The 17,215-nt window shown below is 41.9% G+C and overlaps 1 protein-coding gene across 2 annotated transcripts in view; it reads left to right on the top strand.

The window, feature by feature from the left end:
• The window catches only part of KIAA0319 (KIAA0319 ortholog), a 59,357-nt gene extending 43,278 nt beyond the window's left edge, over positions 1-16,079 (top strand). The window contains exons 14-21 of one of the 2 annotated variants that reach the window (XM_056333312.1): positions 909-1,060; positions 2,186-2,324; positions 4,137-4,296; positions 5,566-5,708; positions 7,086-7,208; positions 8,624-8,714; positions 10,290-10,378; positions 11,258-16,079. In XM_056333312.1, the coding sequence (XP_056189287.1) occupies positions 909-1,060; positions 2,186-2,324; positions 4,137-4,296; positions 5,566-5,708; positions 7,086-7,208; positions 8,624-8,714; positions 10,290-10,378; positions 11,258-11,436 (1,076 nt within the window). In that variant the 3' untranslated portion in view covers positions 11,437-16,079. Of the gene's footprint in view, positions 1-908; positions 1,061-2,185; positions 2,325-4,136; positions 4,297-5,565; positions 5,709-7,085; positions 7,209-8,623; positions 8,715-10,286; positions 10,379-11,257 lie in introns of both variants that reach the window. The other variant, XM_056333311.1, reaches the window with a different exon arrangement.
• Positions 16,080-17,215: the final 1,136 nt, after the last annotated feature.

Here is a 17,215-nt window from a genome sequence, read left to right as displayed (position 1 = left end):
GGCCTCATTGATGCTGTGAAGTGTAGCCACAGTATGTACTGAATGCAGTCACAGGTTCAGTATGGAAAATACTCAGTGCTCCCAAGTTTAATCAACTGGCTTATTTTGAAGAGACAAGATCACTTGTATCACAGAGAACTCTGCTATTCTAAAGAATAGAGTTACAGCCAATGCCCTAGAGATCTGCCCAAAATCGAATTATTTATGTCCAACCTAATACTCAGACCAGCAAGGTATTTCACTCAGCCTCACAGCTTCCTGGAGCTCTGTCGTATCAGTTGTGTTCTACACAAAGATCAGTGATGTCTCATTTCTGGGAAGAGAATGCGTTCGTGTTTCTTTGGTGTTCTTTGGCTGTACTCCCAATGCATGCCTTAATTTCACTGCTAGCAGTAAGCAAAAAGCATTCGGGAACTGGGTTTACTCTGAAGTTTCCCGATTACACTTTGCCTTAAATACAGGCATTGTGAAGATATAAGACCTTACACAAGCTTCTATCAGGTAATAAGTGATTCTGAAGATGAGAAGAGCCCAGCAAGGTGATCTCTTGCTGGGCTGTGTTTCCGAGTAAGAAAATCTTTTTGATTGACTAAGAAGACCTGATGGTTGAGTTATTGTGGACTGTAAATAGAGTACCCCACAATGCTTTTTGAAAAAGATCTGTTTGGATCGTACCTCCTATTGGTATTCTCCTCATAGTGCGGCTTTGCTTTTGTAAGGTTGTATTAATCCTGGAGCCGAATTCTGTGTATGCACTCATCCTCTCCCTGTACCTTTGTCATGAGATTCTGTCGTTACTGCCTGTAATCGTCAGATAAAGAATTGCAGTGTGGGTGTACTGGCAATGGCATGTCACATTTCGCATGTTTTGAAAGCAAATCCTTCTCCTCCACTGTTTTTATGGCTAGAAAACAACAGTCCACCCCGGGCGCATGCTGGTGGGAAGCATGTTCTAGTGCTTCCAAATAACTCTGTTACCTTGGATGGCTCAAGGTCTGCTGATGACCAGGGGATTGTCTCGTATTTGTGGATTCGGGATGGTCGAAGCCCAGCAGCTGGGGTAAGTTTCTTGAAGGTTGTAGCAAGTCAGATTTGGCTCTTGTTACTCGTGTAGCGTTAGTGCAGCAGGGCAAGCACGTACAACTTAAAAGATGGTATGAGGCATGGTGTCTGTGTCTGGTTTGTCTCCCCTGCACACTCTAATGCTTTGGTTCTAGGAGCTTGTGGTATGTTCAGTACAGCTACAGAATATGGTAGCCAAGTGAGAGGACTGTAGCAGTGTAGACTTAGGTGGGTAAGACTTGAGATAGAAGAATAAAGTTGTGTCTCTTTAGGAGTATTTGGTGACAGTAGCAAGCTAATGTGTTCGAGAGAAAAATAATCTGAAATCCAAATAGTCCAAAAGAGGAAGGGTCTGAGAGTGCAAAAAGTGCTAATAAAGACTAAGGAATCATGTCTGGTGCCAGATGAGGGGAAACTTGCCGTTTACGATGAAAATGGTGTTTGGCACTAGACGTTAAGATACCTTGCCTGGCTGACCACAGTGAGTAGCCTGGGTCATTAGGGCAGTGGAGTCTGCTCTCTGAGTAGGGACTTCAGGAAGCTGAAGTTTCTATGTCAGCTACTAAAACTGTGATAACTTCTTCTGTCTACCTGCACAAAGCGTTATGGATAGCTCTTTGCAGTCAGGAAGATAGTAGCGAATCAGCCAGAACTGGGAGAGGAGAAACAGCGCATGATAACTAATCTTCTAGAAGCAATTCATGTGAGTGTATGAGAAGAATTGAAGAGATTCAGCGTAATTATAGCTGGCAGAGATGATAGTTGGAAATACATGAAGTCTGAGGAAAGGTAGTAACTTGGAAGCTAAGAAAGCAGAACTAAGGATACTGTAGTGGAAATGAAGAATAATAATGTACCTGTTTCAGATTTTCAAGCTGATGAGTACTTGAGAATGTCAGCTGTTCTGCGGAGATTTTTTTTAAATGGAAATACCCATACTGTGCAGACGTCCTCATTAACTGCCACCTCAGAATTTGCATTGCTCACTATAAACTGTGGGTAGCACCCATTTGTCCCAAAAGCCAAAGCAAGAACTCACGCTGTCATACCAGATACCCAACTTGATAGTGATACCTGCAACTTTCTCTGAGGTTATAGTCATCCCGCTACCTTTTTTTTGCAGGATGTGATCCACGGCTCAGACCACGAGGCAGTACTGCAGCTAACCAATCTGGTGGAAGGAACCTATACTTTCCACTTGAAAGTGACGGATGCCAAAGGAGACTCAGATGTTGATTCAGCAACTGTTGAAGTGCGGCCTGGTATGACAATTAAAAGGTCATCGATACGTTGTGGATACCCCATCTTTTGTTCTCCTTTTCACTTATTTCAATGTTGACAAGATTGTCTCAAGTTAAAACACAAAAGCAAACAGACCTCTCTCTTCCTACCTTCTTATTGTAGGGCTGAGGGAGTTAGAAAAAGACATCAGGCTTCTTAACTATCAATTACACCATTGCCTTACTGGAAGCATAAATAAATAAAAATGATACTTCCTAGTTAATATATTCATTAGGGTTTTTTGTTGCTTTTCATTCACTGTAGATTTTTGTTTACTTTTTTATAGTTAATTAGTTTGGTCAATGGAAAGAGATGGGAGCTGAGCCTTAAGTTTAGGTTCAAATGCTGCAATTGTGTGTTTGATGGTTGAAAGCATGTTTTTATACTTGTTTTCCTTCTTTCATCATGAAGGACAAAAACATCAAAGGCTTCAAGGATTTTTAAATTGTCTTTTCATGATTTGATATTGTTGATATATAGACTTATTTTCAAGTGCACGATAAATGGCTTTGTGATGGAAGCATAAGTTGGCATTTTGGGAAATGAGTCTGAAACCTTCCATCTGTCAGAGATTTCTTGTTTGTCTGGTTCCCAGGCAATGATTTTATTTCTGTTCCTCACTTTATCATTGAATGTAGTCACAATAATTGGCACAGGATTCTCATTGGATATCTGTGAAGCTTGGTTTTTTTGCAAGGCACTCTAGAAGTTCAAGTATTACTTAACAGAACCCTCAGTTTGTGAAGGTAAACATATTTGATATTTCTCAGATCGACAATCCTCATTTAGAGTTGCTCACACAGTCTTGCATGCCACCATGTGAGTCCATCTTTGCCTCCCTTTTCCTAGGTGGTAGCCAGCAGTAGATAACTAGCAGGGGACTTAAGAATTAGGCTTGCCTAGCACTTACCTCTGACCTTAAGATGACAGCATTTAGGGGAACAGAACTTGCTGTTCTGCACAGAAATGTGGTAACGCTGAACTGAAGTACACACTGAAGTGCTTTCTTCCAACTGGTGAGGTGGGTTGCTATCTTAGGACCCACCAGGTTTGTTACAGAGGGAATATGAAAATGTAGGTTAAGTACTTTTGTAAGAACACAAAAGGTTTGGGTTTATAAGGGATATGGGTCTTATGCAGGAAAACATAGTATTAATAAATACTTTTGAGTACTGCATGTTGTCTTAGAATCACAGAACCATTTCGGTGGGAAAAGACCTTTGAGGTCACCAAGCCCAACCCTTAACCCAGCACTGCCAAGGCCACCACTAAACCCTGTCCCCAAGGGCCGCATCAACACATTTTTTAAACGCCCCCAGTGCGGGTGCCCCCTCCCCAGGCAGCCTGTGCCGGTGCCTGACCACCCTTCCAGGGAAGAAATGTCCCCTCACCCCCACCCTAACCCTGCCCTGGCGCAGCTCAAGGCCGATCCCTCTGCTCCTGTCGCTCCTTCCCTGGGAGCAGAGACCGACCCCCTGCCCACAGCCCCCTGTCAGGCAGCTGTAGGGAGCCATCAGGGCCCCCCCGAGCCCCCTCCTCTCCAGGCTGCCCGCCCTCAGCTCCCCCTGCTTCCCACCTCAGCCTGGTGCCTGAAACCCATTGCCTGTCTCGGGACCTCGATGTCCCTCTGGCAGCGAGGGGCCAGAACTGAGCCCAGGATTTAAGGTGCAGCCTCACCAGTGCCAGGTACAGGGAGATGGTCACTGCTCTGGTCCTGCTGGCCATACTGTATTTCAGGTGGTACTGAAATATTTGCCAGGCTCTGAAAGAATAGCATGTTTGTCTTCTGCCAGATCCCAAAAGGAGTGGTCTGGTGGAGCTGATTCTGCAAGTTGGAGTGGGACAGCTGAGTGAGCAGCAGAAGGACACCCTGGTGAGACAGCTGGCTGTATTGCTGAATGTTTTGGATTCAGATATCAAAGTTCAGAAGATACAAGCCTACTCAGATATAAGGTACAAAGATATCCTGCTATGTCTGGAAGATCTGTGATTTTCATTGACTCACAGCTCGGAAAAGATCATTTTGCAGCTAATTGTAAGATGACAAAAAATGCTATAGCTCTCAAGTGAATTTCTTCTGCTGTTGTAGAAAATTGATGAATTAAGCTCTCTGGAGACTCAGAACACTCTTCTGAGTAATAATAACTTAATTCTGTATATAGTTTTTATTATTTATTCTTTTAAAGAAAGTATACGTGTATATGGCAGTGTCTTTGTTTCATACAGTGCTGCTAGTTTTTCCTAAATATTGGATGGAGACAGGCAGACTTTTTCACAGTGAAGCAAGTATTATATTTCAAATTAGGGTTCTAGCTGTATCTATTCCCCTTTTCTACTTCCTGTCTAAAGTTTTGATACTCTTAATTATTTTATAAACATATTCCCATATAACCAGTGACGAAAATCCATTAATTGCAGAAAAAAACCTACACAGTGGGTACTCCTAAGTGTGTTATCTTACTCTGAAGTAGAAATACCCCCTCTACTTGATGTAGGGGGCTAGAGGTGGCTGTGCGTACCCAGAGAAGCTTCTCAGCATGATTGGTAGAACCTGTTGACACAAGTTATCTTTAAATTGCTTCTTGTTAACTATTTGGTAATTTAAAACCTATTTTGGTGTCTATTTAGCTCTTGGGGAATTTCTTAAAATTTAAAACCAAAGAGTTTGGAAAATCTGGCATTTATAGCTATGATATTTTTGATCGCAGCTTCCAATTACTGCTTTTCAGATAAAGATGTTCCCTGAAATGTTTGATACAGGATGAGATCGACACCATCTTAGTGAAGGGGTGGGAGGAGGGCTGCTGCATGAAGTTCTCTGGCTCCCTTGGTTCCAAGCTTTTCCGCGCCTCAAATTCAGGGTTTTTTTAAGTTCCTCAAACTGCATTGGAGTGCTTTCTGACAGGTTATAGATGAGAGTGGGGAAAGCAAATGTGTACGTATGGCTCTTAGAGCAAGACTCAGGAAGACCGAAGAGGGAATTACATTTGCTCTTGTCCTCACCTTCTCTGAAACTGAGAAGCCAGAGAACTGCTGGTCCTGCCAGCTCAGGGTGAAGTCCATGGCGTTTGGATGGAGTTGACTGATCCATGGACAGAGTTCCCTAATCATTATCAGTGGTGATACTTACTTCCCAGAAACAAACAGAACGAAAGGCTGTATACTGCATGCCTGACAAAAGTGCTCTGACAGTAGTCGTGACCTTAGCTGTTCTTTCTGCAGCACCGCGGTTGTGTTCTACGTGCAGAATGGGCATCCTTCCAAGGTGATCGAGGCATCGGATGTCTCACGAACTCTGCACATGCAGCTTTTGAAAGAAAAGGCTGACTTTCTGCTTTTTAAAGTCCTGAGGGTTGACACTGCTGGTATGTTTTGGATCATGCTTGATCATCTTGGATCTTTGTAGGTATTTGGCTAACACAGCACCTAGAAACAGTGCATGAAGGCCTTCTGTCTGCCATCTGGTGCCTGGCCTTGGATGTAGCTTTCTGAAAGACGACACTGAAGCCAATACTTAAAATGCTTGTTCGTTTGTGGTTCTCTGGCGCCAGTTACTTCTGTTCTTTTGAAAGGCAAAATCTGTAACAGAGGTTAAAAGCACACCTTAATCTGGTCTGCATCAGGAGGGCCTAGGGAATGAGGGTGAAGATATCCCACTCATTGCATCTTTTGTTGGAAGATGAGCGAAACTTAATGCAGCCGTAATATAGAATATTTCCTGTCTCTGGTTCATTCAGGCCTTTTAGCGTTCAGTAATGGGCTTGTAACGTAACTTGTTCTTGTCTGTCTGTATGGGGCAAAATGGTTGGGCGACCACTGTTATAACTTAGTCTAATATGTAGACATATTAGGCTAATATGTAGGCTGCTGGGGTTTTTTATAAAGACCCTTTTATTTTCCACAAAAAGGTGCATGAACTTCTAAGCTTATTCTAAACCACTAATAATTTGAATCCTTTGTGATACCCATATATTATAGATATAACTTCTCCGTAATTTAAAATCAGGACATAATGATCCAAATACAAAGTGAGTGAGCTCTAGTAATAAAATAGTCATTGATTCTATAGTAAATTCTGTCTTTATTTACCTGTTGAAAAGGACTGCTGTTCTGTTGTAAATGTACTTGGATTACTGAAATGCATAGGGTCACTTGAAAATATGCATTAACGTTTTTCTCAACATGGCAAATCTGCTACCCTTAAGTTTTAAGGGGCATAGCTTTTTATTTTAATCTGATAAGACATATTGATCTAGCAATAGTTACTACTGTAAGCATATGAGTTATGTAAATGTTCTGGCCTCAGATGCTGTAATTCTGTTTTGAAATACTGACATACACTCTAGTTTATTGGTATGATGTTTGGCTTCTGGTACCTGAGAACGCTGATATTCTTCAGTTCTCAGGTACTTCAGAAGTTCTTACAAATGCCATAAAGAAAGGAGCCAGGTCTGAATTCCATAACTTAAACTCATCTTCATTTCTGTTTAGAATAAACTGTTCTTGACTTGAATACAACTTTGATGTTGTATGCATAAGATACATTCTTATCGTTCTTTTCACAGCCAGGGTCTGTTGAACTATAAATTTATTTAAAATGTAACCGCAAAGGAAAGGGAGATTTAAAATGTATCAGGATGTTATGAGCTAGATGCTTTACCACCAATCTAATCTCACAGCAAGAGGATGTGTGACAAGTTGCCCATTTACACAACTGACCCTATGTTTGGTTTTGTTCTTAGCCTGTCTTTTAAAGTGCTCTGGGCACGGACACTGTGACCCCATAACAAAGCGCTGCATTTGCTACCAGCTATGGATGGAAAATGTGATCCATCGTTACCTAAATGATGGAGAGAGTAATTGTGGTGAGTTTGGGTGTTGTGGGATGTATTTCAGGAATAACTCATCTTGTGAGACTGTTGATTATTTGCTGTCAGAATGGGGAGTACTTGGGAGGTAGATGCTGAGGGAAGACTCAAACTGTCTCTTTGTTTTCCAGCCCAGCAGTATCTATAGAAAGATACTCAAATAACATCTTGAAATGATATCTTGATAGTGATAGCCTGTATTTAAAATATTTTTATATGTTAAAATCTAAAAAGTGTTGCTATTTGAGGAGGAAAAAAAAAGCATGAAAACTTTGTCATGTGGGAGAGATCTTGCAACAGTTTGGGGCCGGTTAGAAGGATTGCTGAATAGCCTGGGCATTGTGAAGCTGCTGAGTAGTGTTCATCTGACAGTTGCAAAGCTGAAAAATAGGCAACAATTTAGATTCTTTGAGTAGGTGATTGATGCTTTTGTGCCAGAAATGTGATCTGAGCTAAGGAAGGAAAACACCGGTGTTCTGGACTAACCAGTATAGTCACGTTTAAAACGTCAGCTTTTTATCATGATTAATTTTGCTGTTTCTTTCCATTTGCCTGTTGCATCCAGGAAATGCAATTTAGTTTCATCAGCTTAATCACGTTTATATTTTGTAGCACACCTAACATATCAGCTAAAATTATTTCAGATGTTTAATAGTTTTATTTTAACTAAATTGGTCTTCTGCTTAAGCTGGAATAAAGCTCAGCTTGTAGTACTCTGCAGGCTTGGAGACATTTGCTGAGCAATGCACTAGTCTTCAAGTAAATCTATAGACATTTATAAGGAGCTTGCTACAAGCCATTAGAGGATCATGTGTCTGTGTCTTAGTGAGGAAAGACTAATTGACCAACTAAAATGGCACAATAGGTTTTAAGCCTGAGGCTGGGATCTCCCGCAGCCCTGCCCTAATGCTGTGTTGTTCCGTAGCATAATAGTAACACTGAAATAGTGACTATTCACATGTTGGAGTTCACATCATTGCACATCTCTGTATCCTTCTCATGTTGTCCTGGATTTACAAATGTAAGCATGCAGGTAGAAGGGTGTATCTCTAACCCACCGTTCTCTTAAAGTACTGCTAAAATGCCAGAGCCAGAGTATACCTGTGTTTATTTCAGTTAGAGAATAACTGAGGTGGTAGCGATGCCCTCTTGATTTTCAGTTCCCACATAGGCTTCAGGTATCTTGGGGAATGGTAAAATGTATTGGAGTGGAAGAAAATTTTCCGATGTGCACTTCCACTCTGGAAGCTTAAGAATTATTAGGGATTTTTCTGAGAATATGAAGGTGCCAAGTTTTCCTAAACCCCTGTTGCCACTCCCCATTCCTCAGGATTGGTTCTTTTAATAAAGTTGCATTAGAAATTATCTTATTCATACCACTTTACAAAGCACTGATGTTTTTCTTTTTTCAGAGTGGAGTATACTCTATGTGACTGTATCTGTTTTCATTTTGATTGTGGTCATGATAGGGCTTGCCTGGTTCTGCGTCTGCTGCTGCAAAAGGTACATGATTTCTGTCTCTTTTTGATGGGGTACACACAAAAACTGCACAGAACTGCAACATTTTAGTCCAGTCCTTAGTACTATACCACTGAACTCTTTACAGACGTTTGAGGAGCTTCTTGTAGCTATTTCTGCATAGACACACTTTCACTGAAAAAAAAAGGAGTATCCATTTGTGGCGCTGTGATCTTCTGCATTTTGAACACCAAAAAGCTGATATTGGAGTATCTTTCATATTAAGAGATAATTTATGTAAAAATGCTGAGAATACACTGCAGATCTTCATGTCTCCCCCTGAGTCCTCCAGGTACTCTATGCTAAGAAAAAATAGGCATGTCTTGAAGGTTGCTTGTGTAGGAATGTTGGGAAGGGAGCTGCTCCCGACCTGGTGTCTCCCTTGGACGGGAAGGGTGGGCAGGTGGGCTGCATCTGGCTGACAGGCAAGGAGAGGAGTCCAGTGGTCTCAGTCACACAGACTTCTTACTTCCTCTTCCCTTAAACAGTTTTGCCAACTACTGTAAGTCATTTCCCTCTCTGCCCCGCCACCCCTTCCAGTCTTTCCTAGTGAGCCAGCAAGAAATTATCTTTTAACTGACAAGCCCCTGCAACTTCTGTCAGTAGAGCAAGTGTTCTTGCTGCTGCTCAGAAAGCTCAGCAAATAAATAGCTTGTTCAGGTGTTAGCAAAAATGAAATGCTGTCAAAATATTTCCAGGTTTTCGACTTTTTCTAGGGTGTCTTCGCAGTATATAAAGGATGCGGTTTGAAATGCATGGGAGTTGATACTGATTTCCTTATTGTGATTGAAGGAACAGTGTTGTTAGTGGAAAGGTTTAAATAAAAGTGTGTCCCCACTTCACCCCCACAGCTGTGGGGTGGAGCCTCACAGGCTTGTGTGGATTTGATGAGAAAGGGATAGTTTATTGAGTTTCTGTCCTTTGTCCTTATGTGGCTTGTGCCAGTGAGCGAGAGCTTATTGATAGAGATACACGTAAAAAAAGAGGGACATGCTGCACAGGACAGAATGGGAGGAGATGCCCTTTGCCTTGTGGAACCTACAGGGAAAATACATGCTGTAGTCCAAGATTTGGCTGGGGTTTTGGGGGTTTTAAAGGCTTTGAGTTATATATGCGGGAGCCCGTCTCTGTTTTTGTCTGGTCTTCTCTATCAGCATCACCAGACAAGCACCACTTAAATGCTCTTCAGTTAAAAATATAAAAATTGGGACTAACCAATTCTTACAGAAATCTTATTTGGAAACGAATGAATATATGTCTACCTTGTGTCTAGTTACTATGTTGAAATTGAACAAACTGAACCCATCTGGCCTAGGAAAACAAGTCACTTTCTTGCTTTTTTGCATTTTGGAAATCAGAGAAAAATTTAAGTTATACCCTCTGGTCAAGATTGCACAGCTGCTTCATACAGGTATAAACTGGAACAGCTCTTTTTGAGTGGAGGTGCAGAAGTACAATGAGGTTCTGTGTATTGGGCTATGTAGCTATGTGTATGAAAAGGGAGAGGGAGCAGGTTTATGTGAGAACTGAATGTCTTTGTGGTAACTTTCTTTTTAGCAGGAAGAGGACTAAGATAAGAAAGAAAACAAAATACACCATCCTAGATAATATAGATGAGCAGGAGAGAATGGAGCTACGACCCAAATACGGTAAGTGTTTCAGCTAGGAGCTCACCCACCAAGCTTACAGTCAGTGTGTTTGGGTTGACACCTGCAGCTGGGAGGAGCTCAGAAGCTGGCTTAGAAGTTTGGGAATGGCAGGCACAAGTATAAACAACGAAAGGGTTGGAGGAGAATCTCTTCCTTTCTTTCATGAGGCCTTGCTCTTAGCCACTGCTCTGACCTTCTTTGTTAGTCTTAATTTAGACCATCTAATTGTCCCACACGCTTTCTCCATGTAACCCCTCCTCTCCTGCACCCACTTCTATGTGGAGCTGGTTTTGTTGCTATGCAGCAATTCCCTCCTGGCCTGTAAGTGCCCTGTTAAAGGGCTGTAAACTTCAGCAGCAACCCTCTCATTTACACTTTATTTAATTTACCTGGGTTTCAGTTTTTAGCAGGGGAAATACTGGAATCCAGGGAAATAAAATCATCCTGAGAAACTGCTGCCCTAGAAAGACAGACATCACATTTCTGTAGCAACCATGACCTTTCGTTGCCGTTCATGTTAATCAGATAGTTGAGTGGACAGACTAATTTCCAAATTCAGTCTATTAGAAGTCTACTAGCTATGTGCTAAGATCATCTGATTGTTTCAAATTGAAACACACACATTCATATTTCGGAGCCCCAAAGTGATGGGCTTTCAGTGAACTCACAAGAGTATCTGCCCAACTGTACATGGTACCTCCTAGGCCAGGTTTTGTATCGATGGTGGTGGTGGCGCACACTATTGTGCTGGATTGCAGAGAATGTTTTCATTTACCTTTCATACCACAGCAGAGGAGAGGATGGTTAGTTGTTACTAATAAGTGAAACCTTTCAAATGAGCTTGTTTTGCCTTTTTTTTTTTTTTTTTTTTATTGTCAGGTATAAAACACAGAAGTACAGAACACAACTCCAGTCTGATGGTCTCTGAATCAGAGTTTGACAGTGATCAGGACACTATCTTCAGCAGAGCAAAGATTGAAAGAGAGAATCCTAAAACTCTCATGAATGGATCCATCAGAAATGGAGTTTCCTTCAACTACAGCTCCAAAGACAGATAACTGAATGAGGGTAAAAGCACAGAACACACTCGTCCAACACATCTGAAACATGTTGGCCCACCTCTGTTTTTCCAGAACCGAAAGCTTCCTAAAATACCAACTAATTGCAGATGAAAGGGTAGGTTTCTAGCACAGTTAGGGGAAGGAAGAAGGAAAGATTAGATGGTCAGCTAACTCCTCTTATCACTGTTATAGGAACAAGGAAAAGCACATCTTATTTCTTGCATGTTCCATGCTGAGTGTTTGTCTGAACTTCAGAAGGCCTCTTTTCCTGTATCGCTGCTACAAAACTAGCCAGGGCAGTTACACTACTAAGAGTAGTAACTAAGATGCATACAGATTCGTGTCCTGTGCTCCTCCCTCTCTCTGTCAGAGAAGCAATGTGATTATGATGCTGGCCTAAAGCAGCAAAAGCCAATATAAGTAAATTCCCCTGCAACTATGGAGAGCAATATGTGACCACAGGTTCCGTCTTCATTTTCAGTTTAGGTTGGGAACACAGAGAGCACTTCTGTGCATTGTATTTATCTCTGACTGTGCTTTGTGACCTCCTTCTCTAGGGTAGTGCTCATCAGATGGGAATGTCTCTGTTTCAAAGAAAGTTTACAATTAGCAGTTGCATTTAATCATCTGTACTGTGATACATCTGTGTCCTGTAGGATGCAGCGTTCCCTGTATTTACGTAGAAAGGATGGTGCTTGCAGGGAAGTCCAGCCTTAGGTTGCTTCTGTGATGGTGAAGGTGTTTTGGTTCTCTGGAGTCTGCCACATCCAGCCAGGAAATGGCAGCAGAAAGGCAGGAAGGACTCAGTGAGATGTGCCTCCAGAAGAATTTTGAGCACCCTTCAAACAACCTTTTGCTGAGGGAGCACTTCTGAAGAGCTCTGGAACTTTTGAGACTGAACCCTCAGCTGAGATGGGTTTTCATTGTCAGCTTCACTGCTCAATTACAGAATGTGCCAGGTGTTTGTGTGGTGAACTGATTGTGGCAAAATATGCTATGTGGAGCCGGAGGTTCAACACCTACCTCCATTGTCATGAGAACTGGTGCTGAGGAAGGTTTTAGCTTGAACATTAGATTGTTTTACTCTTTCTTCTTGCTATTCAGTGACTAGAGAGATCCCTTGCAGTGTTCAGGAAGGGTAGATGTGTTGGAGTTCTGATGTTCTTGTTCGCAATCTGGATAATTTCTTCACAGCATGCTTGTTAGGCTTTAAAGCCATGCCACCAATACTTTTCTTGAAATCCCAAACTGAAATCCTGACTTTTATATGTAAAACTCATTTGTGGGGGCATCTGTGTCAGTAGTACTATCTGGCCACGATGTCGGTCTTTCCTGGGGTTGCTTTACTGACTTGCAGGAGTCGTGAACTGAGCTGGAGGAATCGTGTGTTCTGATGGAGAAAACATGCCTCTGGACAGGTAGTTTTGTTGGGTTTAAATATAAACCTTTTTGGGTTTTAGATCTGGTGGTGGAGAATCCATTAACAGAAGGGTGGAGCAGTATAGAAATCGGGGAGGAGATGGGAAGGGTCAGTGAGGGGACTGACCTTGCATCGCAAGGAATGATTTGATGGAGAATTTGGGGGCTTTCTCTATCCTTTCATAGAAGTCTGACACAACAGAGTAGTTGGGTTGAACACTGGGCAAAATTCAGAATAACTGTCTGGGTTGGAAGGAATTGGTAGTCAAAAGTTGCAGCAACATGGCATGCTCCTAACTGCTTTCATACTTTTGGTTCTCAAATGCAGCCAGCAACAGTCCCTGAGGCTGCACTGAGGAACACTTATCCTGTGCCCAGCCCTGCATTTCTCTGGAGAGCTGTGTGAGCTGTGTGGCCACAGGAGTCATAGTGGTGGGAGAGGCTGTGAAGACCCAGAAAGGGCTAATGCAAGTGTTTTCCACGTTTTCCCCATGCCCACCAGCAAGATGCAGTATAAATGGTATGATTTGTGTTCTTCAGAAGCCAAGTTTTAACTCATTGTGTGTGGAGGTTGTAGACTATTGAAACAAGTTACTTTATCTCACCCTCTCCTTTCTTGAGTGTGTGTATATATTTATTTTTAAATAACTTGGTCAGTAAAAGTAAGGTCAGCTTGTATCAAACGCCTTTCAATTTCTGCTCCGGATGCATTAACATCATAACACAATGTTCACTTTAAAACATTCCTGAAGAAAGTTAAGGCCCACTCAAAATACTAATTTGTTTTTCCTTTTTAAATTAAATTGTTAGGCTTAATCCATTCTGCACAAATACCAAAAATGTTGTAGCAGGAATTATGCTTTAGGAAACATGCATTTTTAAGCAAACAAAGAACGTTGCATTAGGAACCACAACTTTGTATTGGCCACAGTGCCATTAATGCTTCTGCTAAATACTGTATCCAGTGTGCCTTCATCTATAAACTTAGCTTAATTCATACCTTTGTTGTTGTTGTTAAAAACAAACTTAAAGAATGATTCTCTTGTAAAACAACTACAGGAATCATAAACCTGCTTTCCTCAAAGCTGCAGAGTTCCCAGAGCTATTCCCCCCTCCCACACAAACATATGCTGTGGGTTCAGATCTTTGTTGGATCAGTGGTAAGTTCGTGTGCCATGAGAACATAAGCATGATCTGGCTAAGTATTTCTGACTTGAACAAATAAGAAACATTTGACCAATTCTCAATGTATAAGTTCCTAGCGAGTGGAAGTTGCTTATTAAATTGTTCCCTAGATGATGGTTTGATATCTTTGTTGCTAATGGTATTTTAGGTATGTTTTGAAAGTTGAATATAGTTTACATTTGTGATCTGCTTCTAATTCTACTAGTTTGATCCTTCCACCTCCTTGGAAGGAGAACTCATTCCTCTTACATAAAATCAGGCTTGCTCTTAATATGAAACTTGCACAGAAGTTGAAACTAATAGTTTCTGGCTCTGTGAATTTGTGATACTGTGTGTGTGTCACATGACCAAGCATTTTTATCAGCACTTTAGGAGATACTGTAGCAAGCCTTGTATCTTGATTCAGTATAATCTCTAGAACTGTTGCTTTCTTGCAGAATGTCAGGTCATACCTGGACTGAAAGGGTCAGAGGGCTAGCTGTTAAGGTGCAAACACAACGGTAGATTCTGATGCTAGCCTTCTGGTTTGGGTTATGGTGCGATTGAAGAAGGTTCTCAGTCCTCACATGTACTTCCACATGCCTTTTTCCTTCACATACAGAAGGTGTGCTGGCAGCTTCTTTGTGAAATAAGGATGAGGATATTCCCAACAGTCTTGTCTGCACTGAAAAGCAGAGGAAACCAGATACAACTTGTCATGTATGGCTCAAAGTTCACTGAAAATAAAGAATAAATTCAGTGTGGCACTGCTAAGATACTGCCTCTCTTTGAAGGCAGACAGTGTGCTGATAAGTAAGGAGTATATTTTGGAAAAAAAATTCCTTAGCATTACTTCCAGCAGTGTTAAACAGGTTCAGTACTTAACACAGTGGATATGGAGCATGAAACTGCCATGCTGCGAACAGGTTCTTGGCTTGTGTTTTTAATTTTCTTAACCGAAATGCTACTGCAGTATGAAACAGAATTTACCTTGGCAAATCTGCTGAGATGCACATCCAGATTCTCTGTCCTGTGGTTCAGCTTTTCATATTAACTGAGTAAATTGCTGAGAAATTCAAGCAAAATGTGAACAGTCTAATTGTAGAGGTTTGTTTATTTGGGGAGGAGAAAAAAGGTTATTCTTGTTTCATGTGTAAGAGTACATTTTCAACTGTGTCCTTTTAGGTAAACAGTCTTAGCAGTCTGTGATGCATCAGGTACAGGTACTGTTCAAGCATCTGGTTTTGTGCTGTCAGGCTGTGTTTGCTTGTATGATGCTAATTTTCCTTGCTTGGTCTTTAGTGGGCAAACAGAAGTGCGCACACATGCCAAGGAGCTTGACAGAAAGAGAGTCAATGCGTGCGTGCGTTCTCTATGCTGAATTTAAATGTTCCTTAGACAGTTACGATGATCTTGAAATCATCAAGTTCTTGGGCAAATTTCCTATTCCTGTTTTAAGCCTCAAGTGAAACTAGTTTCGCCCCTCAATATAATGATAATGGGCAGTAGTCAGCTGGACCTTCGGGATGGTGGTAATAAGATGACAGCTACCTTAGTCTTTGTGAGCCATTTATGTGACGTTTGAGAGACTTTTAAACATTCCTCTAGAAGAAGGGAAATGCGATAGAGGTGAATTAGTTTCCTAATACCAGCTATTGCTTATCATTGATCCCTAACTAGAATACTAGTCCCATACTTCTGCAGCCAAGGAGAACCTATTTTACATCCCTTTTGGTCCTGAACTCCCCAAGGCAAGGGAGGGAACCTTAAAGCTTAGAAATAAAATGTAAAAAAGGGGGCAGAAAAGGCAAATCATTTTCTCTTGCACAGGCTACAAATCAGCTGCAGATGAGCCACACATCAGGCGCTTGTCTCTGTATGGAAACGCTTCTCCCTGTGGGTGGATGGGTGAGCAATTACAGAATTTATATTAGGAATCTGTTTCTAGAAAATGTTATTTATTGCAAATGATAATGTATTGTAACTGGAACCATTTCTGAGCCAAAATTACTACATTTATGTAACTACTAATAAAGTTTTGTCTTTCCTTCTTGGAACTTGTCAGGTACTCTTTTAGACATGGTATTCTGTATTGGATGCAACACTCAGGTCAGCCCAGCAGAGGTAAGTTGTGTACCATCGCTCCTATCTGTACTCAAACATAGCAGCAGTGCACGATCTGATCCCTTCCCTTCCAACTGACAAAAGCAAAGAGGTGCTGCGATGGAGACGGGACGCAGCTTGATGCAAGCAAATGTCAATTTATTGTATAGAAACACAGGTATATATACTTTCAGAAGTCGTGCATTTTAAACAGATTGGTTCTTTTGAGCTAAGCATTGCATACTAGGCAATCCCTGATTGGTGGTTAACTACCATCAATCAACAGCAAGGTGTTACCTTTCCTTGGAGCCACCCTTGGTGCCATCTGTCCCCGCTCCCCTGTGCTCTCTCAGCATGACTCATCATGTTAATTGTTGTGTCTATACAAGCTCCAGCGCGCTCCCCTCAGCTGATTGCCACGCATGGTCCTAGTTTCCAGCCCGCTCCTGCAACGCATCAGGCAGCAGTAAGGGTATTTGGATGCACGGTGCCACACTTCACAGGGTACCTCCTCCCGTCACGCTCTGCCCCTGCAGGGGAATCATGGCTGCTGAGAGCTGGTGGGATAGTGTCCTCTGCTGAGGGATGGAGCCTGCCCGACCGTTCCTGCACTGTGATGGTGGTGACAGCAGCCTCCCCCTGCGCTGTCAGGAACCTGCTGCAGTGATTCCTGACGCCTCCAGCCAGCAGGGTCAAGTAGCTTCAGCATTCGCTGATACAGTGAATTAAACCACCAACTTCTTGTGTCTTGGAAGGTCATAGGCAGAGAGTTTTGACATTGAAAACACTTTACACAAGTGTTAAATTTGAACTTGGAGCTTCTGAGCACCATATTTAAACCTCCTCCTTTAGATAGCTCAATCATTCCCTCAGCTGTGGGGCTGGGACCAAGGGCATGACCGGTTACACTTCTGGCTCTGCCAGTTTCACCAAGACAGTTACTTCGATGCCAAGTCAAAGCATGGAGCTGCTTTTACTTAAAGGATGCCCCGTTGATTTAGAACAGTAAAAACTATTTTAGTCTGTGCAAACTATTTAAACTGCTATTGGCTTTCATAAGTAAGTCACAAAACATACAGGTAATCAGAAA

The sequence above is a fragment of the Falco biarmicus genome, chromosome 3, assembly GCF_023638135.1.
Source record: "Falco biarmicus isolate bFalBia1 chromosome 3, bFalBia1.pri, whole genome shotgun sequence".
Classification (NCBI taxonomy): Eukaryota; Metazoa; Chordata; class Aves; order Falconiformes; family Falconidae; genus Falco; species Falco biarmicus.
This window is presented reverse-complemented; position numbering and strand designations above follow the sequence as displayed.